This window comes from Pseudopipra pipra, chromosome 4, assembly GCF_036250125.1.
Source record: "Pseudopipra pipra isolate bDixPip1 chromosome 4, bDixPip1.hap1, whole genome shotgun sequence".
In the NCBI taxonomy this organism is placed as follows: Eukaryota; Metazoa; Chordata; class Aves; order Passeriformes; family Pipridae; genus Pseudopipra; species Pseudopipra pipra.
The window spans coordinates 12,731,511-12,756,087 of NC_087552.1; the positions used below are offsets into that span (position 1 = coordinate 12,731,511).

General features: G+C 42.4%; 1 protein-coding gene across 1 annotated transcript; it reads right to left on the bottom strand.

The window, feature by feature from the left end:
* Nucleotides 1–220: 220 nt before the first annotated feature.
* On the bottom strand, nucleotides 221–11,278 carry MGST2 (microsomal glutathione S-transferase 2). Its single transcript, XM_064651600.1, has 5 exons — nucleotides 10,825–11,278; nucleotides 5,549–5,648; nucleotides 4,283–4,353; nucleotides 2,432–2,513; nucleotides 221–465 (listed from the first exon to the last, which is right to left on the bottom strand). Exons 1-5 carry the CDS (start codon nucleotides 10,880–10,882, stop codon nucleotides 333–335), a joined length of 444 nt encoding a protein of 147 aa, XP_064507670.1. The 5' UTR covers nucleotides 10,883–11,278; the 3' UTR covers nucleotides 221–332.
* Nucleotides 11,279–24,577: the final 13,299 nt, after the last annotated feature.

Here is a 24,577-nt window from a genome sequence, read left to right on the forward strand (position 1 = left end):
TGCTTGTAGTGCCAGTTGCAACTAAATTACTTAGGGAATTAATGGGTTTAGTTTTATGTAATTTGTTTAGAGATTGCAATACCATACCAGGGAAAGAGAGCATTTAATTGCAAATGTAGATGTGACATGACATTCTGTCTTACTGACTTTTTCAAGAGTGTAGGGAAAGGAGAAAGTGTAAACAGCTCAGGAAAAACATGCATTTTACATTGCAACAGGCTGTTAGTAAAGAGCTCTGATGCTTTATTCACATGCAGCTTATCATCTTTTTGGTGTCCAGGGCAGGCATCCACGTTATTTATTTATTTATTTCTCAAAAAGACAGTCAGTCTTCAGAGCAATTTACGGACTTTCTTCATAATGCTGAAGTCCAGGTATTCATCCAGAAAGCTGCTAACAATCCCAGCTGCACCCAGGGCTATCAAGCAAATTAGAACTATCAAATTCAAATAAAAGCCTGTTAACCTAGAAGTGGAAAGCAGAAAAACACTGTTATAAGCTGTACATGGTATATTACAGTGAAATTGTCCACAAGAGTTAGGAAGAGGTGTGTGGAATCAGAAAGGATCACTGCTGCAACACTAGCTTGGGGTGTTTTAGGAATAAACCGTGACTTTTCACATGACACACGTGACTTTTGCTGTTGGGCAGATACCCACTTCTATTGGGCAGATACTCTCTGCTGAGCTGACAAGTCTGCAATTGGTTATCACTTTGACTTCGAGATGGATTTTTGGACCAGAAAGGAAGAGCCTGAGTATCCTACTGCTGCCTAAAGACTTGATATAAGTAGCCTTTCTGAGCATGCCATGTCTAGATGCAGATTTGAAAATGATGAAGTATGGGATTTTTTCAGTTTCAAGAGAGCATGGAGGAAGTCTTTTGCTTAGCCCTAGTTGTAACCACTTCTTTGAGCATGCAGTCTAGATTTGCCTTTATAACTAGCAGGCCTGTAGTCAGTGATTAGGATGGAGATTCAGGGTGAAGACAAATTAGTTTCTTGCTACTAAGGCTGCTGGAGGCTTGTTGTATGTTTTGGGGCCAGGTTCTACATACCTGACTTGTGCTGACCTGTTGCTAATTGAGGCTCCTGCTGGAGGTTAGCACCAGGCAGGCCTTGGTAGCAAAGCCATTTCCCAGGGCTGCCAGGCTGGCTTTCAGCACTCTCTGTTTGATGCAAAGAAACCAGTCTCACCAACATGTGAAGCTCTGTCTAATAGTGAAGCCAGCCACTGATTTATGGCTTTCTTGAGAGGCAGAATCTATTGTTTTAAGAGTACTGAAGTAATACATAGGAAAGATCTCTCGAACAAAGTACTTTTTTGTTTGTTGATTAAAAAAAATCCATTATGCTCTCCTTCTTCATTTATTTACATGTCTGCTCCCCAAACTTCCTTAGCAGTTGCAGCTCTTCTGGCTAGTGTTCGTTGCACCATTCAAGTGATTGCATCTCTTACTGGGAGATATAAAACTATCTCCATATATTTGCTCTGGAAAACATAGACTCCCCCTTCTCTCAAGCAACAGCTCTTCAAAAGTGGGTAAAGGATCAGTGGAGATGTAGTGAAGAAGAGTGGTAACTTCAGTAAAACCATGGAAAATAACTCTGTAGGACAGCCTTTTACTGCTGCAGGATTGTTCACTGCTAAATAATCTGATTGTTTTCTATCTTCCTCTAGAAGACATTGCAAGTCTTTTAATTTTTTGACAAGCATACATCTTGCTATTCTTATGACTGATAATGGGTGGTGGAAGAGAGCCTGAGGTCAGGACATAGGTGGTGGGGCAGTGGCTTCAGTGAAACAAGAAATAAACCATGTATTTCAGTGTTTACAGTGGAGGGTGTTTTGCCAGTGTGCATGTTTGTTGAAGCAGAGTTCATATCAGGAGGCACTGTGCACAAAACATTTATTAACATACTCTTATCCGGAGCCATGTTCTCTTATCTGTTGGGTGAAAGTTCATCAGCCTACAAGGCCAGATTGTTTGCTTCCTTTAGATCAACTTGTATGGCTAGAGACAAGGTCTTACTGTGACAAACCGAAGAAAAATGCAAAAGAGCAGACAGACAGACATGGTCCAGGCCTTGCATGAACAGTCTCCCACCCTGATGAGATGCAAAAACTGTGCTTTTGTTTTCAGACCTCTCTGAGTCTGGTTGTCAGTTATGCCCAGTCCAAAGCAGGTGCCCACAAGGTGAGCACCAAACCTTTTCTTTCTCCTGACCTGTAGCACATGCTCATCTTAACCTAGGCTTCTGCTGCAACACCCATCCCTCTTCCCTGAGGGTTTCTCCTTCAGACCTATTGCTGACACTTTACACATGTTGTATTCAATCATAATCACTTTTCACTGCCAGTCCCTGGCTCTCAGCCCAGCTTCAGACCACTGCCTGGAGCTGGTAGCCTGCATTCAGCTGGTAACTCCTTACCTTCCTTTCACAGACTGGACGTAACCATGGAAGTACTTGTAGCGGGCAAACACGTACAACACACCCAGAAAGGAAGCTAATTCTGGGAAAGGAAAGATTAATAGAGTGGGAAAAACAGAAAACTAAAATTGAGGATGGCAGTTCACCACTTTAGATACGTTTTCTAGTTATATAGCTCTGGGCATTTTCATAGCTATCCATACGCTGGGAAGTTACCTTGGAAAAGAATCATTGAAAAGAGACATATGTATATTCTTAAACACTCACTGCAGGAGGCTCTTGGTATGGGTTTACAGATAAGGTACATATAGGACTGTCCAAAAAAATCTAAAATAATTCCCTCAAAAGAAGAACTCAGGAACTGACAGGAATCTGTATCCTCCCTGGTTTGGTGGTTATCCCAGAGACAGGATAGTGGTTTGGAGCACTGTGGCTTGGCCTGCTGCTGTTATTTCATATTGTTATGGCAGTCCATGCTAAAGGGGAGTGTTTGTTTTGGAAAAAGAATCTTATTTATGTTGTTAATAAGCTGCTTTGCATTTATATAGCATCTTTTATCCAAGGACATGTAGTGAAGTTACCTTCTGACCTCCCTGAGGGAAGAATACAAAGTCACCTCCATTTGAGAGATGGAGCAGGTTGTGGAGGTCCAGTGCAGGTTGTATTATCCAGCACTAGGCAGTGCCTGTTAATTTTGTGTTTTCAGACTGTGTGTGTGGGTATTACAGAGGACAGCTTTTGCTGTGTTCTGGACTAACTCATGTAAACATACCTGTGGGAGATAACTAAAAATTTACCTAAAGAGGAGTTTATAGTCATCCTTCATTTCTTACATGTGACAGTACTTGTGTTGCTCATTAGCAACTGTGATTTTTCCTTGATTCAAGTGTCTGTCTATGAATACATCTATTATTTCATATTCAATTTGTTGGCTTAAGTGGTGCTTCTTTAGATTTACAATGGATTTACAATGGAGATGGGACTTCTGTCTGTAAGAGAGCTCCAAACTAAAATGACTGTTTTGGAGCAAATATAGAAAATGGAGAAGCCCACACGCTTCTAAAACATTAGTTGGATAAGGGTTAATAAAGCAGAATGTAAAATTTGGGCTCTGTCACAAGTTCTAGTTCTATGAGAGACCACCCCATCACTGTTAGGAGATATCACGGGCCGACCTTGCAAAGTCCAACAGAGGGGTATGAAAGCTCTGTAGTGTCTGAGTTCAGAACATTTGGCAAAAAATGCCCCCCTGCTAGGTGCCTGAGAAAACACAATAGGTTTTCAAGAGTCCCCACTGCATACCTGAAGGTGCTGCTGCTGTGACTGAGCTTCAGCACTCAGGGCTATGTCCCACGGCAAGGAAATGAGTCACAGCCCAGTGGTGGTGTCTTGGGGATGTAAAAGCAAAAAGCTTTGTTGGCTTGAGCTCTGTCTCCATCAGACAGGCATGAGTGCTCTGACCTGAGTCTTTTCAGGCTGCCTCCTCCCGGAGGGACGGCAGCTATGCCTGATGTTCTGAGAGAATTGCCCCATAATGTGCAAATAATTGTTAATGGAGAGCATCTGGAAGCTGCTTTTCTGAATAATGCACCCTGAAAATTCGCTGAATGCCTGGTAAATGTGTTGTACTGGCTCCTTGGTTTGCAGAGAGAAGTGGAAGCTGGTGGGGCTATACGAAATGCTGTGACTAAGTGGGGATTTCAGTGCCACTGAGCATTCTTCTAAGAAGGCTGTGCTAAAGTAATGAAATTAAAAGCAGGGGGGGAAAATGCCTAGTTCCTGATGGAACTAAAGTGTTTTTAAAAGTTATGCAAAACTTCTCAGTTCAAAATAAAAGCAGAAAGTGTTTACCTTGATTAAAAAACCATCCTGCAGTCCAGAGGCCAACCAGAAATACTGGGTAAAACTCCACACAGTTTTGTCTGCAGAATAAATTTGAAAGAGCATCAGTTTGGAAAGGAAAAGGACTATGGGTGGGATTTTCCAGGAGGATCAGCTTTGGCTTCGTTTTGTTGCCACTAAAGTTAATGCTATCGAGTCCAGTGGAAGCAAAGTCAAGGTAGCATTGGGTACTCCTAAAATTCTCTCCTTTGTGATCTCCAGTACAAACTATTTAAAATATTTTCCTGGTATTTAAACTTAAGCAAGGATCTGGATCCCAACTACATGGAAATAAATAGGACAAATAACCCTAAATCAAGTGCCTGTGCAGCAGAGAAAGGCGGAAATTCCAGCACATGGGTGTGATGTTAATTACTTGTCTCCGTGCTTGGTATGCAAGTTTTGTGGGTCAGCATTACCAGGACTGCCAGAGGAAGCACAGAGCTGCTTGGATTGCTCTGCTGAGGCCAGCTGCCTTTATGAAGTGCTGTCAGGCACAGACAGCACATGACAGATCTTCTTAAGGAGAGGACCTTTATTTGTGAACATCATCACCACTAATATTTTCTTGGGATATCTTTTCTTGGTTGTTCGAATGAATTTCTTTTTAAGGAATTAGGCAAACTTCTTTATCTAACATATCATGTTGACTAATAACTTGTCTAATGTATTGTATGTCCCATTATTGTTATCCACTACAACTACAGTTACAGCAGAGAGGGTTGTTTGAAATAAATATAAACAATTTTGCACAGCGTCATTAATCACAAACTGAAGCCCTTTAGGAAAATAGTCTTCTTAGATTGGCTATTCCACCATTATCCACTGTGAAGACAGTTTTTCTTTTCTCTTCTTTCATATTTGGTGATAGCCACAACCCAAGAACTGACAAGCACAGCTTGCTAGATCCAGAACATCTGACCAAGTTACAGTGTTAGCTCTCAGATCCTACTTGAGTTTGGGTAATCTGATTGCCTAGTTTGATCAGAATTCGAACAGTGACTGTGAGATGAGCTGAACTTACCCCATTATTATTAAAATAACATCTGAACCATTTGAAAAGCCATTTGTTCATTTTCTCTTTTTTTTTTTTTTTTTTTTTGTTTGTTTTTTGTTGTTGTTGTTGGGTTCTTTTGAGCAAAAGATGAAAAGGTACCTTTTTAAGATAAAGTTTTTGCTTCTCTTCTGGACTGAATTGTTATTCACTGCCACCATCTTAATGATCTCTAGACTTACTGTGCACGAAACATTCTGTCAAATTCTGGAGCTCCAGTGACAGCTGGGGGCATGACCTTGTGCTTCATTCTTGATTTCCCCACCAGCCAAGCAAAATAACCTGCAAACCAGAATAAGAGCTCACAAATGACACAGTTCCTCACTCCAGTTCCACTTCTAACACACATTTTTTTTAACTTAATTTTTTAAATGGAGATCATTGTTCTTCTGCTTTCTCCATTTCATTAGGCACAAAGAGACCAATATTAGATAAACCAGTTTTTCCTTACAAAAATTTCGATCTTATCTTCGAGTGACATCCATGAGAAGGGGGGAAATTGTTATTTCAGAAATACATTCGTTTTCTATTTGCATTTGCTATGACTTAAATATCCTTCCACCTCACCTGAATCCTAGAACTACACAGCCCAGGAGCAGTCTAGTCACACTTCAGCAGCAGGGTCTTGCCTTAGCAGCATCTCAAACCAAGCTGCACTGATGGAAGTCACTTCCCCACTAGTCTGGATGACATATGGTCATTTTGTTTTAGTGACACTAACAGCTATGAGGCTCTGAAGGACAGGGCAGTCTTGCAGTCTTAGGAAACAAAAATCTGGTAGCTACCGTTTTAAAGTTATTTATCCATATGTTAGAGCACATGCTTTTCCATCTGTCTGGGACTCTCAAAAATTCAGTCCATTGGAAAGAGCAGAGAGAGTTGCAACTGGTGAGGCTGTAGCCTGTTCCCTGCTCTCCACTTGATCTGCTGGAGAGCTCTGAGAGCTTCTTGTTGGAGGAACTTATGCTGTTTCTCCTCCACTGACTCGAGCTGATAGTACTTACCTGTCTTGTAAAAAGCATTTTTTAGAACTGATGCCATGCCATGAAAAAGAGAGATTACTTACTGTACGGTGACTAAATATAATTTACTTACCAAAAACCCCAAAGCAGTCAAACACTACACTTCTGACCGTTATTCTAGGATCCCATCCCACATGTATATGCATATTTCATTTTATTTATGTTCTCATTGCAGAAGTCTCCCCCTTAAAGTTGAACAGAGGCTGTTGCAGGGATAAAAGGAGAGCATTTTGCTGAATGCAGCAGAGCTACTGAGCAACACCCTGTTTGCCTTTAAAACTCTTTGGGTACCTGGAGGAGTTGTTGTTGTTGTTGTTGTTATCTCTAAGTTATTTTCCTGGCCATGTCATAGCCACCCTGAGAAGCTCACTGCCTACCTTGTACCTAAACCATCTGGATCCAGAAACCAGGCACCCACCTGAGTCCACTAAAAAGGCTTGTCTAAGGTGAGAGCCTAGAACATACCTTCCATCCTCCCTTCTGGGAGCAGTGGCACTAAAATACAGCTAGAGGTATTAGTGGTGCTATCCCATGCATCTCTTATGTCTCAGCCTTGTGGCCAAAGCCCTCAGCCCAAAAAAACGTTTTGCCATCTGTCTTCTCCCCATATAAGTAATTACAGGCTATGCTCAAGTGACCTCTCAACCTTTCTCTCCAGAAACCAGTCAGAGCAGCTCAGCTGCCTCTCTACAAGGCATGTTTACAGGACCTTTCATTGCATTTGCATCCAGCAGGACCCTCTCTGCCCCCACAGAGCCTGGTGATTATGCCTGATGTTTCATTTGTTATTTGCCGCCTTGCAGTCCTTTCAGAAGGGAAGAACAGCGCTGGAGAGGGTTTAGGGAACATTCTTCATGGAGATTGAAACGTACAGAAGAACAAGAATTACCTCTGAGAAATGTTTTCCCTGAAAACAACTGAAAAGTTGCTTTTTAACTTTTGTTGCCCTCAAAATGATCTGGTTTTATGACAAATGCTACACGCTGGGAAGTCCTGCCTGGCTTATCTGTCAAAGGGGTAGGTGAGCTGTAGTGTTTTGTGCAATGGCATTTTTAACCAGTAATATGCTCCTTATTTTCTGGCTGCAATGAGCCATTCCAGGCATACAATCAGTCTGGGACTAGGTTTTTTCTACTGAGGAACTAAGGCAAGCCAAGGTAGCTCATGACATCCAATTCAGTTTTTTTAAAAAAAGCCTTGAGTGGATGCTGGACAAAATAAACTTACTGGGGAAAATAAGAAGATTAAGGCACTGTAGGGGCAAAATCATCCTTGTTTGTTCAGTACAATTAACCAAAGCAAATCATCAAGGCTGTGCTACAACTCTGGCCTCAGCTGTAATGTGATTTGCCCTTGCTATTGCTTGGTCAACAAGGTTTGAGGGGCAGAAAGTGGGACATGGGAGACTGGTTAACTGCAAGCAGAGGCAGGTTGTGCTAGTGTGCTAGTACAGCCACCCATCATAAAAGGCACTTATTTAGTGGCTTCTGCTGTGATTGATGGGGACTTGGCTTCAAATGGACACCAGTGAAAGCCAAGCCATGGCACTGTGTAACAGGAGAACAAAAGTCATGTCTGTAATCTTACAAGAAAAGGTGAGCCTGGTGTGCAGAACTAGACAGATGCCAACCAGGGAGGCAAAAAGATCTCAGGAGAGAAATAATTACTGTGGTTTTTGTTAACTGCATAGGACTTGCCTTTTAATTCCCCCCGGTGAATGGAAACTTTCCATGTAACTCCAAATTAACGTTTTGTGATGATGGTTTAACAAGGGCTGGAGTAAATAACAAAGCAATGGGTGAGCTCTTCTGCCCCTCTCACAGGAGGTGCTATCATGAGGACTCCTGAAAGCAGTGCAGCAGGAGTAAGTAAAGATTTTCATAGCCTTTTTTTCCCCCTGTATCAAGTTGTTCAATTCTAACAGGTGAAATTACATGACTGAGGTAGTTACAAAGTATGCTTGACTTGCTTTTGTTAGCCTTTTTTTTTTTTTGCTTTTATCTTCAGGTGGCATTTATGGTTACTGAGTTAATAGTTTTACTCTGAAAACACGGGACAAAGCAGGCTTTCAAGGAATATTACTCTCAAACATTTTATATGTGTAAAAAGCCTGCAGAGGAGCTGCTACTTGTATCACAGTATATGATAGTTCATATTAATTTGCATGGCCTGGCCTCACAGTCCGTAAAAAAACAAATCAAATGCTTTTTAATAATGTCTTGCCAGGCCCTGGAAATACTAAAAATTATTTTAGAAGTTGCTAGTTCAGAGAAATGATTCAAAATAGAGGAGTAGTGAGACTCCTGTGTCCCTGCTCTTTTCTGTATCAATGTCCGGGATTCATTCTGCCCTTTCATTGAATGCCCTTGTATTCCCATCAGTCTACAAAACAGTAATATCTCAAGCAAATCTCAACTGCTTAAAACTGGATTCATGACTGGAAACCACTTCCTGCGTTGTTCCTGCTCCTTCTTTCTACCCTGGGGCATTTTTTGCACCACTTAATCTTCGACTGACCTCATTCTTTGAATAACTCGTGGTTCTGAGACACAAAATCTTGTACCTCTGATGGCTGCTATGTGAAACCCGACTTCCATCACTGCTTCAGGGAGGTGGTATTGCCCAGTAGCACCCTCCTAACTCAGGACTGGAGGAAGCTCAGCAGAACAGGCAGAAGAGCAAACAGTGCACTGAGTGCTGTGTATGTCACATCTAGTTCACAGCAAACAGTCACATGCTGGGCTGCTCCCCTTGCATGAACTGGTTATAACACATGCTTACAGCCCTGGTTTCACAACATTCATTTGAACTTCCATAAATTAACTTGTGTTGTATTACCCATGCTAGAAAGCATGCTGAGAGTACACCAAGCTGTGATGGTTTAAATCAGGTCAGCTGATCAGTCTTACACAGGTTTCTCTTTGGGCTTGATGTCAGATTGCCAATGTAAATTAAACCCCAGGTTTCATCACCTTTTCTGTGATTTTAACTAAGATTAACTAATATGGATTATCCATCATAAGGAAGAATATAGGTATTTTCCAGCTCCTTTCAAATTCTCAGTATCTGTACAAACTCCTTGAGTTTTCAAGCTGCAATTTTTTTCCAAATAATGTTTGGTTTTTCGTTTGGTTGGTTTTAATCCTTCACATTTTTATGTTAAAAATAAAGGCAGGCAAACTGAACTTTCCTAGAAGTTCATGACAAATATTGCCACCAGGTACACATAGGGTTATACAGATAAAAAGAGATCCCAGTGTATACTGTAGTTGATCTGATGACAGAGGAAGAGAATGTAAATTTTCAGTGCTTTATATTTGCCTTCTGTTGTGCTGAGGTTTTTTTAAACTGGAAGGGTCAGATTCTCAAGCTTTTTCTTCCTGCTGGATACAGATGTTGTTTCAGTAGCTGAGGCTTTGAGAACAAATGAACAATCAAGCCACATCAATACGTTGCTTAAGTAAGTTGGCAGTGCTATAGATATTTGGAAAAAAGGCAGGGTAATTATTTTTAACTTGCTTTAAATCTCATAGCATAAATGTCTTCAAAATGTATCTTTTCCCTGGTGTAAACACAACTATATGCATCAACATGTTTCAAAGAAAATAATGACAAACATTAAAAATCATACTGCAGTTTTAGGTTGATACACAGCAAAACCAGCATCTCAGGCTCGCCCAGTTCTAGTCATAGAAGAGAATCATTAAGGTAGGAAAAGATCTCCAAGATCATCCAGTCCAACTGTTAACACAGCACTGCCATGTCCACCACTAAGCCACATCCCCAAGAGCCACATCCACATGCCCTTTTAACACTTCCAGGAATGGTGATTCTACTACTTCCCTGGGCAGCCTGTTCCTTGATTCTCAGAGGTATATCTGCAGGGCATAAAATAAGTCCATTTAGATCTTAAAGAAATGGAGTGATGAGAACATAATATGGAATAGCCCATGTTTTTGTTGCCTGGTGTAAAGGTTTGCTTTCTTATTTAATTTCAGATACTACGTATATATCCTTATTTCTGGAAACATTCTTTTGCAGTTCTTTCAGTCCAGCATTGTTGTATCTGATTTCACGAATTTACTCTCACTTACTAGGTTTTCAGTTGTATAGATGCTTAAATAAGAATCAAAACCAAGACACAATGTGGCTTTGAGGTAACTTTACAGCCAGTTACAAGCTCTGATAATAGTATGATTCCAAAAAATCAACAAACAAAAGAGAATTCAAAACAAATTAGTTTTTCCCCAGAGGGAAAAGTAATCTGTCCTACTGAGCCTCTCAGACTACAGAGAGGGTAAACAATGCTCCTGTTAAAAAATATTACGAGTTATCAGTCAGAGAGCAACCAATTTATCACAAAATAAATTCCAGTACTTCAAAACCAGTGGAAAACTCCCCAAACCCCAGCCATACCACTCACAGCTCTTTCTTACATTGCTGGAAGGCGGAAAGAAGAGAGACAGCCGCAAGCAAAATAAAATCACCAGCCATGTTCCCAGCAGTTTCCGTGTGCAAACAGGATGTATGTATGGGAGAGCCTGAGTGAGCAATGGGGAAAAACAACAGGTGGGAGAATTAGAGTTCTTTTCAGCACTGCGACAAAGGTCTGCCCTGGAAACAAAACAGACTAGTTTTAAAAACAAGAGTGCAAAATTATGACCATTTTTTTCTTCCTGCAAAAGTTCAGCCCTGCCTGCTTCTTGCCTGTGCGAAAGCGCGGCGAGAACAAAACCAGACTCCCCTGCCTCTGTGGATTCAGCTGTTCCTTTATGCCTTAGATTTCAGTTGCGATCTCTTTGGGGGCGAAGCCCCTTTGTTCTGCGTTTGTAGAGCCCCTGGTACGGCGCGGGCTGCCTCCATCACTCGCAGTGCCACTTGAGAGCAGCAGGTGCGGGAGAAGCGAGGGAGGAGCGGGGCTTTGTGCTGCCCCCGCGCTTGATTTACGGGTTTTGCCGGACACGTACGGCACAGGCTCTGCCGGGTGGCACGGCAACGACTTTTCGAGTAGTCAGCACGCAGAAAGCAATTGTTCAGGACAGTTCAAAGGGTAAAACAACTGAGAAAGACAGAAAGAAATATCTCCCCTGGTTTTACTGCCTGGAGCACACTTCCTATAGCTTGTGCCTGGTCTTAAAACTGGGAGAGATTCTCTCGAGGAATGATTTTTTCATCATCTAGTGCTAAGTAACAGGAAGCTTAATGTCATTAGATTTTATGGTCCCATGAGACCACTGGAACAAAACCAGTGTGATGTTTGTTGTGGCTTCAGTATTATCTATCCACTTTGCCTCCAGATGAAGTTAAAGTGGGAGATGCCATTGCCTTTTGTCAAACTTGCTAATTTTGAGGGCTAACACACACACACAAATACTTTAAATCAGTTATTTTACCTTGCCAAATTTTGCAAGGTTATTTATTGGGTATTAATTCAGTACATAGTTCTTTCTAAAGATTGGAAGAGCAGACATACTGTAATAACAGTAGGTGGATGTTTGTGCTTAGTAGCTCTTAAAATGCTGATTTATGCCCTTTACTTGTAGTTCTTGGTGTAGCATGGGTTTGACTTTCTCGCCACAAAGTCTATGTTTTTTAACAGCTGGCTCAGAAGTGCTCAAAGCATTGTCACTCTGCTGATAGAGGGATGTGAAGGAAAACTGACAGAGCTGGTCATTTGAAAAGTTTAAACCCAAAACTTTTTAAGACCAGATGACATTGAAGTTATTGGGTTTTTTCTAACTTTATACAAAAGATGTGAATTTCAAAATGGAAATGGATATGCAAAATCCAGCAAAGAGTGATGAAAAGTAGGCAGGGATACAATTTAGGGCACGGCATTAAATCCAGAGAAATATTCTAAGTTACATGTCCATTATGGCTGAACTAGGGTATGCTTAACACTATTCACTTTCCACTGGTAGCAGAGAGTTCATAGTTGCCTATAGATTTATAATGCTTTTAGTCATATGCAGTCCACAGCCTGTGTTATGCTTCCTCTTGGGGTAAGCTAGAATAGGAACTCAGATCCCACACAAAACAAGGTTGGGCTTATTTATGATTCTGGAAATACAAGTACTGCCTCAGATGCCCAAAATTTTATGATGTATGTAAATAGATGCCAGGATTGACCAAGCTATTTATCCAGTTATGTCAGGACATTTTGACACCTTGTCTGTGTCTGATTTCTGAGCTTGCTCCTGATTGAATGCAAACTGATTTTGCATTTCCTTCACTTGCATGTATTTCATATGTGCTTTGCTTAGCTCTGCTGTTGTAAATGCATGTTTTTTTCTGCAGCTACCCAAAACTCTCTCCAAAACAAGAAGAGAGGTTTTAAACACTGAAAAGCCAGTGACCCTTGTGGTATCTTAGCAGATGCAGGTCTTTTCTATTTTAAAAGAATGGTATTTTATTGAGGCGCCATACTTTGTATGTGTGCCCTACAGGGAAAACAAGCTTCTCTAACTGCATTTCAGTGCACTAGAAACCGAGGCATTGGGTAGGGGAAGCACTTGACAGTTTCACAGCAGCAGCTGCGTGTCAGAGCTGGGCGTCTGCCTAGTCCCGGGGTTTAAGGCAAATGAGCGGTCCTGCCTCTTGCTGACCTGTGCGACCCTGACAGACCTCCCCAAAGGATTTGGCTCTTCTCTCTGGAGAGAAGCTACTGCTGACCAGCAGCGAAGGCAGATCCCCACAGGGTGGCAGAGCTGCTGTCACGAGAGAGCAGATGGTTGGGGCAGTGAGAGGAAAAGCACTTTGAGTGTGAAACCAGGCTGATCAAATAAGCACTTTTAGTGGAGCTACTCCGTCAAAGCTGCTCAGTTTTTGTCTCTGGAAGAGCTGAAAAGAGCTCTGCAAAGGGCAGTGTTCAGTCTGTAGTGGGGTGTGTCTTCTTAAAGACCAGTCACAAGTGGCAGTGCAGCATCTTCTATTCCAGAATACCTCCTGGAAGACAGGCTCTGAAGAGCAGAGAGGCCCCTATGGTTGGAAGAGAAAACATACCTGAATTCTGATGTATTTCACTGGAAACATTTATAGGGTAAATCAATGCTATTACAATGTATGAGACTGGTTCATGTATCAAAAGCAGTTTAGCTACAGCAAGAACAGTAGTGGGCTCTGCAGTTTATTAAGTTACTCTGCTTTTCAACAATATATTACAAAGAACATGGGCCTGTGTAGCACTGGGTCATACTTAGGCTGTAAATTTATCAGAACTATGAGACAGGTGAAAGAGGAAGAAAATATACTTATTTCTTTAATTGTTCTTTCTGCCTCCTAAATACCAGTTGTAACCCATGTCTGGGGTTATTTCATATATACTTCATGGGGGGGTCTCAGAGGAAGGATGAATAGTGCATTTTATCCAGTTGTGTTTAATATCTGATTGTTCAGAGTCCTTGGTTTGTGACAGTGTTTCCACAACAGATCCTCATTTCCCATCCCTGTTCTTGGGACCCTGGTGGCATGAGATCAGACTATTTTTGATGGTGGTGGCAGAGCAGACTTAGAAGGATTAAATAGAGTAGTAGCCAGAGGTTTGGATTGTTCCCTGAACTGCACCTTGCACAGCCTTAAGTCACCTCCATCAATATAGAATATAAGTCAGGAAAGAATTGGTTCATACTGTTCTCATCTGGGTGTGCAAAAGATTGATGTGCTTTAAGCACATAAATTCCTGAATGCCCACAGGCCTCTTGGATCTCCTTATGGCCTTTGGGGATCATTACATTTTTTTACTTTGGTCATTGCAAGAACATATCTGAGTTGCAATTCTGGACTGTGATAGAGAATAATGTGGGTTTGCATATGTATATAAAATATAAACTGTGTCAATCTTGCATAATGTCCCATTATAATCAGAGTAGGCTTTCAAAGTAGCAGCAAAAACAGAGTTTAGATTGTTATAAAAAGTACCTTTATGCAATTACAGTGTGGGGTTGTCTTTTGTTGAAACAGTGCTTTTCTGCTAAAAAACCTTCACCTGCTCTCAGCTCTGAGGAGCTCAGGAGGGCAATGGCTTAGGAGAACCCCTTCAGGAAAATGGGGCACATACAGGCACACCTGCACTGCTATACAAGAGCTGTATGTTTGTGGTGATCAGGGAATACCTTGACATGCAATTGGGTAGAGGGTGAATATTCATCACCTCCCGTGTCTCAGACCTCCTCCTCTTCTTAACCTGAATGTTTCTGGAACAAGCAGTAAATCTGCAGAGAAGAAGTACAGCCTAACACAAAAAATGAATTCTGCAAACCCTGCCTGTTAGCAGCAGAGGAGGAGGAAACACAGTATACAAAGCCACTCTGACTTTTCCTTGTGGGAAATTTAATGTGTGCTGCAAAACCTACCAGCCTGGAGATAGGATGTGGTAGGCCTTGCAGTCACATGTCTGAGGAGAGAGCTTGGCAAAGTCACACTTAACAAGTTCATGTAATTATGCCTGGATGAGAAGCCGCTCTCCCAGATCCTTCACCCTATGGAAATCAGCGTGGCTTACTCTCCACACCTCACAGGCTAAAGCTGCTGAGGACCAACATGGTCATTTGCCTGACTGCAAGATATATAATAAGGTATGATACAAATTGGCATCATTTCAGCCACAAGTAATTATTCATTAATAAGCGATGGGAGCTGGGAGGCAGCGGTGCTTCCAGAAGTCAGAATGCTTCCGCAATGCACAGTCCCACTGGCTCTGCACATGGTGCCTCCAGTTTGCAGCAGGTGGTCTTGAGAGAACCAAGGGCTGGTCTGCGAGTTGTGAGCCTGCACGACTTATCTCTGGATCAAAAGGAGGTTTAAAGATTTTCCTGTTGGTATTGACCAACTGGAAGCAGATCCCCAGGCCAACGTAGCTGCTCTGATATCTGGGATCAGGGGATTAATGGAGATTCAGCAAGAGATTTGAAGACGTGTTGGCTGTACATCCCTTGTCTCCCTTCAAAACACTTAGTAGATTTCTGATAATATAACACTTGCTGTTTTTTGACTTCCTAACCTTGGACAAACAGCTATTTTAATTAGTGAACCACTTCCACTCGAGGCAGGCTTGTCATCCATACAGAAGTTTTACTTTATCTTTGTGGAAGTCAGCTGTGCTTAGGAATCAGGAGGTAAATTGTGCTTATGTTCAGCCTTATCTGATGCCTTTAGGCTATGAGGCAGATCTCAGCGTTTGCTCAGGAAGCTGGTCCTCCAGCCAGGCTGTCCAGCCTGGTCAGCTCTTCAGCACGGCTTGTGTTAGGGACAGTCACAACTGTGTGCCATGATTTGTTGCCTGCACCTGCAACTTTTCTGAAACACTTGGTAAATCTTGGCTTTAGGTGTCAGAGTGATGCTTGCTGGACCCCAGCTACTGAGGGAATGTAGCAGCTCCAGTCATTGTCATAATTGAAAAACTGACAATCCTCCAAGATGCCTGCTGTAGTTACACATTCAGCTGCTCCCAGATTTCTATCAGGAGGGATGCCCAATTCCCTCAGATTCACTTGGAAGTCTTGTGTGACTTGGCTGTGCTAATAGAGGAGGTTAATGGTAGAGAGAGTAATCAAGGCTGCAGCCCTTGAACTTTGAATTCCAGGCTGATCTGGCAGGTTCTGGAGCATGCAGGGCTGAGATGTCAGCTCCCTTGAGAAAAATAGCGTAAGTAGCCAATGCTGCGAGTGTCATATTTACATGGGCATGTTTTAAAAAGAAAAACAACCTCTCCAGAGCATCTTTCTTCTCTGCTCCTCCATCTCTCTCTCCAGCCAGAGCAGTTCCACTCAGGTCCAGTCTTTCCACACAGGAGTGGGGTTTAGTCCAAGTGCTATCGGATCTGCCAAGCTCCCAGGTCAGCCACTGCATCCTGGTTTGGCTTCTGTCTATCCACTCAGCTCCTTTCTGCATCCCTCCTTGGCACAATTGCCATTTCTTCTCCTGGTCTCCACGGCTTCTCCTCACCAGTTAGAGTCTCTCATCCCCTCTCCTGCTCGCTCACTCCGCAACATGTCTATTCTTTCCTGATGGATGCCGGCTTAGCTTTCAGAGCAGTTGTACCAGGAAGCTTTGTCTGCTCCCAGGAAGGGGAGGGGGTCCCCTGGCCGGGGTCTCATGTTGCTTGGCAACATACTTCTCTCTCTCCTCCGACAGTCATTTTCCCTCACAGCGCCTGCTGATGCAGGCACAACAAATGACAGCAATATTACAGCAGCAGTTGCTCCTGTCGCTGTTTACTTGTTATTGAAGGTTATTGTCATGAAAGGATTTGTAAACATCTCTTCACATCCTTCCTTGGTCAAAATAGATATTATTTTATGCTTTTGTGGCACGCCTGCATAATTAATGAATGGTCACTGCATTTCAGTGCACGTGACATACAATATTTCTTGTGTTTTTTAAAGTGGTTGCTGTTTCTGGATGCTTCCGTTTTTCAGCCCCAAATTGAGACAAGATTTTATACTTAGAAGTGCAAAAATCCAGATAAGAGAGTCCAGCTTTAACAGCCTCAAATTGTGGCTCTCATGTTCAGGTACACACATACCTAACAAAGTCTGCTCTGAATTGCTTTCTGTCCCTTTCAGGAGGACCCTAAGGCTAACATTGAGATTACAAAATGAAAACGCTTCCATGAACAGTGACAAAGCAGCCAGGGTTTTTCCTGATGTCTGAGTCTTCACCTTATCTGTTTGCCATTTCCTCCTCTACACTAAACACTTCCAGCTTAGTCTTTCTGGTTTGCATTTGAGGATGTGCCAAAGAAGACATACACTTATCTGTCTTCTCGAAAAGAGCACAGCGAGAAAGCCAAACCACATGTGGGTTTTGATCTTACAACGAAAATCCTGCTGAAGCCTTTCTTTACTTCACATACTGTTGTCACTCCGGACAGATCTAGAAAGCTGTGTTCGTGCCGCTGGCTAGTTACACTCTGCCAGATCTTCTCCTGGGCCTTGATTCAGCTCTGGATAGGATTTATTCCATTTGTTAGCACCGCTGATTCCCGAGCTTGTGACAAGATCCGATAGGCAGGGGAGATCTTAGTTTTCTACTGTAGGTGTGCTTTGCAGCGCCAGGTTCATATGTACATCTGCCATTGCCCTCTGCTGGGGTATGCCAGAACTACTGGTGTGTGCCTTCCGCTAACTCAGCCACAGGAACCCTTGGAATTTCCTGAGTAGAAGCCTCTCTCCTTTACTTTAAGAAATTACCTCTTCGGGAGCTACGGCTGCCTGCATGTATCTGGCTGTCAAGAGAGATCGGTGGTTTTGTTCTGCAGGTGATTGTCATGCAGAGTGAGTTTGTTATTATGCTGTTTAGACTGTCTAGTTATTGTTTGTACGTTTGTGATCGGTTGGAATTGAACGCAGAGATGGTTTCTGACCACAGCTCTAAGGCATATTGTCTGCATGACATTTGCTCACTTATCTTCCTGCTGAGTAGAGACAGATGAAAATTTCAGTCTAAAAGCAGTTAGATGGAGATTCTGAATCCACTTTAAAATCCGGTTTCCCCACAGCAGGGATTATTAAGGAGAACCTTTTTGAAAAGTCTTTTTAGAATGAAGACCTTTGAAAGGCCTCGAAATGAAGACTTTTACAGAAATGAAGGCCCAGAGAGGTATACTTGCAAGGTGGGGACAGCTTGCATTTCTGTGGGATTGCACAAATAGAGAAGGAACAAGAGACTATGGCCCAGCTGTTCCTCACAGAAGGAAAACAAGTTTCAAAGCAGGCTCACTTATCAAGCTCACCAGCTTAGGCAGGCTGGCTGCTTAGGAAATCAAACCAGGACAGAAGTGATCTGCAGTAGTGACTCACTGTCAGCCATTTCTGTCCTGAATCTACAGCAACTGAGAGAAAAGTATATTGTCTATGGGGTTTTGTTTATTCCTTTTACTCTGCACTCTTTCTAAGCACAGACTGCTCCATAGCCAAACAGAGATGTGATAGAGTTTCTCAGCTCCACCTACTCAGCAGTGGCTCTGGACACCCCAGTTGGGTTCAACAGCTTACAAATCAGGAGTTTTGTGAAACTCTGTGAAGTCGTGTGGAGAGCTGCTTTGAAATCCTTGAATGAGATAGTCTGGTTGGGGGTAGTTTTCAGCCTCGTTCAGCTTGAAAATCCTTCTGTGTTTTCTGGTGGAAACAGAAGTAGAGGAGTGTCAGCTCAATGCATAACCTGGTAATGCTTATATGGGGGCTGGAAGGAGTTAAACCAATATGAGGATGCAATTACCATGAGCTTTCATCAGTCACCTTACCCCAGTCACTGTCTGGATCAGCTAACATCCTTGTGCTGACTGATTTGCCTTTCTCAACTCAGAGAGAGATGGTCTTGCAGAGTGCAGAAAACAGCTGATAAATTAGCAGATTTTAGAGTAAAAGCTATTCCAGTTCCAGAAAGACCTTATCACTCTTGTAACAACACAGATGTTTCTTGATATAGTTCATTTAGCCAGCTCTGAAACAGAGAATGTAGAAATAGGTGGCATTGACTTGGGACGTTTATTTTTAGGTAATGCTTTTGGTTTCTCAGCATAAGAACTACTTTCATCTTCTTCAGAGACAGAGTTATAAATATCTTCCATTGTGATCCGGGGCCTCTGAGATGAGTGTGTTGCACTTTTCCCTGCTGCCCATGGCAATCGTATTTCCTTCCATTCCACAGCACTCTCTCACCCCTCTGACAGAAAAAGTCCTCATCTCCTAAAATAAATTAGTTATTTTCCTGAGGAAGTGGATGCTTGTGGAAAACTGCACATTATATGTGGTATTGATATGAAATATAATACTTCCCATTTCTTCCCATTCCTAACCAGTCTTACACACTTCAGTACCTTGGATTTCAGTGGCCTGGTTCTTCTTGGTGCAATCAATAGCATGTGCAAACTGCTCCTGTCCTTGCTCTCCTCTTCTTACTGGTGCTTCCACTGTGCAGTCCTTGCCCATGACACGGGCACTGCGACACCTTCAGACGTGACAACACTTTACTTATCAACATGTCTTATAAAAAGGACCAAGCAAGAAAGAATTGAAAGTCTGTCGATGGCAAATTTACTTCCTGCTCTCAGAATTTGTGACAAAACCCATTGTTGCCCTGGAGGAGGCCCAAGACTTGCCTTCTGATCCATTTTCTCTGACTGTAACTGCTCCTTTAGGAAGCCTTGCTCGGGTAATCTAAAAGAAAAATAGCTGGAGAAAATAAACAGAGCAATAAATAAAATGGTGGGGGAATGCCTGTCTGACAAAATCTGGAGTTGCAGGTAGGGAAGCAGCATTTCAACTATCTTAACCTTCAAGTGCATCATCATATAAATTGTGCTTAGTTTCCCTGGTGGATAGAGCTATGGGTGCATTACCATACGTGGGCATGATTGTATAAGCAGTGTTATAAAATACCCACAACCTGAAATAAGCATAGCATGACCATGGACAGAAAATATTGGGATGTACTTCAAGCTGTGTAGAGTTTCAGCATCATTCGTGATTTAGGCTATTTCAGAAGGAAACAAAAGCATTTTAGATAATTTTGGAAATACATCCAGTTTTAATTTCCTATGGGTATTATTGTGTTATTTCCTAACCAAAATTTTATTTTTGGCTTTTGCTAGCTTAGTATTATTTGAAGATTTTTACCTGTCACTTTAAATCCCACATTTCCCTGAAGAAGAGCACAAAGAGGTTAACTCTTTAATGGGCAAAAAAGACTAATATTCCAAATATTTATCTATTTTGGAATTAAAACACTAATTCTACATGGAGAAAAAAATATTTTAATGTGCTTTAAGATACAAAAATTCAGTTTAAAAATAAATTTAATTTTGGCCTTTCTTGAAATAGTTTTCCTGCTAAAAGCACACTAGTGAAAGTATTAAGATCAGTCCAAAAAACTGGTATCCCAATAGACACATTGCTTGTTAAATCCCTGCTTTTTGTGTTTTTGAGTCTGTTCTATTGATTATATAAAAACATTAAGGACATTAGTGTGTATGAAAAATTGTTTCTTTCCAGATTATAAACTTTGAATAAAATAACTTATACAGAATATAGGATTTTTTGAAGACCACCTGCCTTTTAAAGAGAAATGAATGAGGTAGCATTTTTGACACTGCAGACATGCTGCTGAATACGTGATGTACTGTAAAGATCCATACATTGATTATTGTATTTTGTACAGTTGACAAGGCATTGCATTTAAAACAGCAAATAAATGTACCCCATTGTTTTCCCTCTTTCCCTTGACCATGGTAGGTGACTAGCACGTTGCAAGGATGAAGTGAAACAAAAAATTGGAATTAAAACAAAGTACATGTCTAAAAGGAAAAACACAGTAGTCAAATATAATCCGAATTAAACCATTGCCTGATATAACCTGGAACATTATTATTAGGGTGTTGAGCTGACCCTGCTTGAAAAGCACAAGAACCTCTGCCTTTGACTGAAAGGGCTTTGACTGTTACACAGCAGCATTCACTCTCTAATTGAAATCAATGATCTCATACCCTCGGGGATCTGACATGGAGCATAAATTTGCCACAGTCGTAGTTTATAAATTAGCATCGCTACCTTACAGTGATAAGAGACCAGGGCCACTTGGCCTGCTCCCTCCCATTTGGAAGTGTTCACAATGCACAGAAAGGCTCATTGTTGGGTGCTAATGCACGGTATCTCTGTGCTAACTGAAATATCTTTGCCATTCTGGCACCAGACAAAGTAAGTACTTTCCATTGCTCTTTCCAGGCTCAGATTGGTTTTATTCCCTTGCTAATCTGAAGAGGTACCCTTGAGTCAAGTGAGACAGTCTAAGCAAATCCTCTTCTGCTGTAAACCTCTGAGACTGTATTTAACATAGAAATGAGTTTAATGAATCAGCCAAGGAACCAGAAGGAAACTGCTGGAGCCCAGAAGAGCCTTGCAGCCTCCACGTATGCTGTAGGTGTGTTAGGAGACAGCTGGCCCAGGGAGCCATGGAATGACAGTTCAAATTTGCCCCTCAGCCCCTTACTTCCAGAAGCGTCACCAGACACTTTGTTTGCCTCTCTTGTGCTCTGCCTTCCAAAATAACCCACCTGGGGACCCCGAGAGGCTGATTGCCAAGTGTTGGCATTTTTTTGCTGGTGAGTGGTTGGTACCTCAGGAGCCATCCCAGCACACTTGTGACTTGGCTGCACAGCAATCTCTGAAGCACTATTAAGTCACGTTCCTGATTTGTGCTCAGATGCATTCGTAGCTGCAGGGGAAAAAGTGAGGAGATGCTCCTCAGCCTGCAGCTCTGCACAGGGCTAACCCAGGGCCCCATTCTCTGTTTGCTTCTGTCAGAGTTGCTCGTTTTGTGCCAACAAGAGGGAGGTCTTGGGCTTGCCAGCATCATTAATATTCACTGGTTTAACTGAAGGGATAGGGCTTGTGCTTTCTAAAAATCAGCTTGTCCTCCAATGCCCTCTGGTGACGGGAACTAATTAGATGCCACTGCTATTACTGAATCCAGTGGCAAAACATTAATGTTATTTTATTCCTATTAAATATTTCAGGCAAATACTGAGATTTAGCACAGACCAAAGTCTGTGTTCACTGGCTGGAACACAAACCTCCCTCTGTAATTCCTACAGTACTTCCTAGGAGCTGAAAAATAAACACCCTCTAGACACACCATAACTTAGGGAATCTCCAAAGCTTATTAGGTTGATCCCTTAAGTACTTTAGTCCTGATCCTTACTGCAGGGAAGCACACTTGTGTGCTTGTGTGTGTCTGCACGGCTGCAGAAATGCCTTGTTGCCACTTTCCACACTTAAATCTCTCAGGATGGAACAGCGGTGGCCCCAAAAGACTGTTAGGAAAACAGGTTGCTGAAATGATCACAACCACTTGCACGTGCTGGTGTGCAACTTCTGTCTGCCAGCGCTCCTGTGAGTGAAGGCACAAAGCAGCCAGGAGGTAAGAGGGAGGCCAAAGCAGGGAGATGGGTCAACTTACCTGGTATTTGAAGGTCTGTCTGCCTAATAAATGTGTGGACACTTTTCAGAACCCTACAATAGAAATGGCAACATGTGACAGCTTACCCACTAGCTCTTTTTTTTCTTAGCCTGACTTTACTATTGCACCATGGTGATAATAGGGAAGCAGGTAATAACACTGAAATACACAGTGACTGGTTGGGGAAAAAAATACTGAAGTAAGTTTTATAAAGCAGGTCAGATTTTCATTTTATGAGCCTAGTGACCTCCTGAGTGTATCTTTTTTTAATAATTGCTTCTCCTACTATTTGCAATCTCTGTTCTTCAAAAAACAAACCGCACAGAAATAGCACATGATTTAAGAACAAAATGCCCCAAGACTTTGCTGCCACAGTGTGCTGCCATAGACTGAGAGCTTGCAGCTTAGTTATTAACCTGTGATAAAGACAGTTTGTAATTAGAACAGCCAGGGGAGCCTTGATTACTGAGGGGGATGTAGGTCCAAGGATAATTTGATAAGCTTCCTGGGCCTGCAGCCCTGCAGCCCTAGGTAACTGCCTGCAGTGGCATGGAACATCCATGTAGTACATCTACAGCCTCTCCACACCCATAGCCAGCGCTGGTTGCTGCTCTCTCCTGCCCTTTCCTCAGCAGCAAAGAAGCTATGACAGCCCTGTAGGATTGCAAAAGCATGCCAAAGGTTATGTTCCAGCCTCTGTTCCGTGGGGGAGAGGCAACGAGTGGTTAAGAGGCAATATGTGGTAGCTGCTGACTTTCTGCACCCTAACAAGGAGATCAGGAGCCTCAGAAGTGATGCCAACCTTCCTCGTGTATGTTAGCAGAAGGTACTGCCCGAGACATGTGCATCAGAGAACATTTTCCTTACTGTGCATCAGAGCAATGCTCAGAGGAAAGGTGGCCAGAACAAGCTGGACATCAGGGTGTGTATTCATTTATCCCTCCTGCAAGGTCAGGGTATGTAGTGTCCTGTATTTGTGCTGTGGCCTTTCCAATGGTGTACAGAACTCTTACCTCCACCCTCCAGAACAGCTTCCTTCCATGCCAACAGAGCCCTCTCCCTGCTCCAGGGGCTATCAAGCCAGTAAACTTTGCATTTTATACATGAAATAACCTTTTGCTTTAGCCATGCATCTGTCTAACAAATCCACTGGGGCTTTAGAAATAAAGACAAGAGCTAGGCATTTTATGAGGTTTTTGAGGAAGGAGATCCATCTTAAAATTGAGATGGGCATAAGCAAGGAGTATGATATAAACCTGTGCAGATTACCTCACCCCTGTGCAATGGAAGTTAATCTTTTGGAAAAGATGGGTGCCTGTTCATTACAAGCAATTACCATCAGTCATAATCCTTTTAGGATATACATGGAGAATGACTCAGTTCATTTGATGAGTTATACTGCCAGCTTTCCCTGAAGCACTGGCCCAGCAGAATTAGCAAGGCTGGCCCTAAGCTTTCGGAATGAGAGGGTATTAGGGCAGCATTTGGGTTGGCTCACAGTAGCAGGCAACTAATGGGATGGGACAGACCAAGATAAAAGAGGCAGCATGTGAACACTCAGCAGAGGTATGGATCTCCCTCAGTGTGCATCTGCCCACAGCACAGGCTTTTCAGGAGTACCTGAAAGTGCTTTGCTTCTCACAAGAAGTCAATGCCAGTAAGTAGATCCAAACCAGGGCAAAATGTTATGGAAAGCATTGCCTGAAATGCCTTGTAGTGAGCTCTCTAGGGAGTCTGTCACACAGCCTAGAATAGATCCTTCATCAGAGGAGCATTTTGTCTGCCCCTAGGTCCAGTGACACTGCCAACCTGGCATTTCATAGGAAGAAAGGATTTGCCATCTACATTTTTAATTGAGAGTTAACCCAAATTTTGAGTTATTTTGAGCACTGTCTCTGTACAGGTGGATGTGTGGATGTCCTTGCTAACAAGATATGGGTACTCTGAACAGAGGGCATATTTTAATGGCTTTCCTTTGCATACCTCTCTGTGCAAACTGCTCAGAATGCAGCCCTTCTGTCAGCACTAGATGGGTGCATAAAACATTTACTACTACATTGGCAGCAACATTGGGAAGCACCACTATTAAGAATGAAGTAGCGAGTGCTCTCAGCACGTATTGTGCACAGCTGTTTCACAGCAGTGGCTTTAATTTTCTACCATGGCAGGACATAGCTGACCTGACATTAACCGTGGGTTTGCACAGTGTCAAAACAGCCCTGGCAATTTCAAAAC

Bases quoted from the DNA above. Each gene is read 5' to 3' on its own strand.
- MGST2 (XM_064651600.1), bottom strand. From the start codon at position 10,882: ATGGCTGGTGATTTTATTTTGCTTGCGGCTGTCTCTCTTCTTTCCGCC. The intron at 4,354-5,548 runs GTAAGTCTAGAG...TTTATTCTGCAG, and splicing joins GACAGAATGTTTCGTGCACA to ACAAAACTGTGTGGAGTTTT. The intron at 466-2,431 runs GTAAGGAGTTAC...TTCCACTTCTAG, and splicing joins GTCCAGTCTGTGAAAGGAAG to GTTAACAGGCTTTTATTTGA.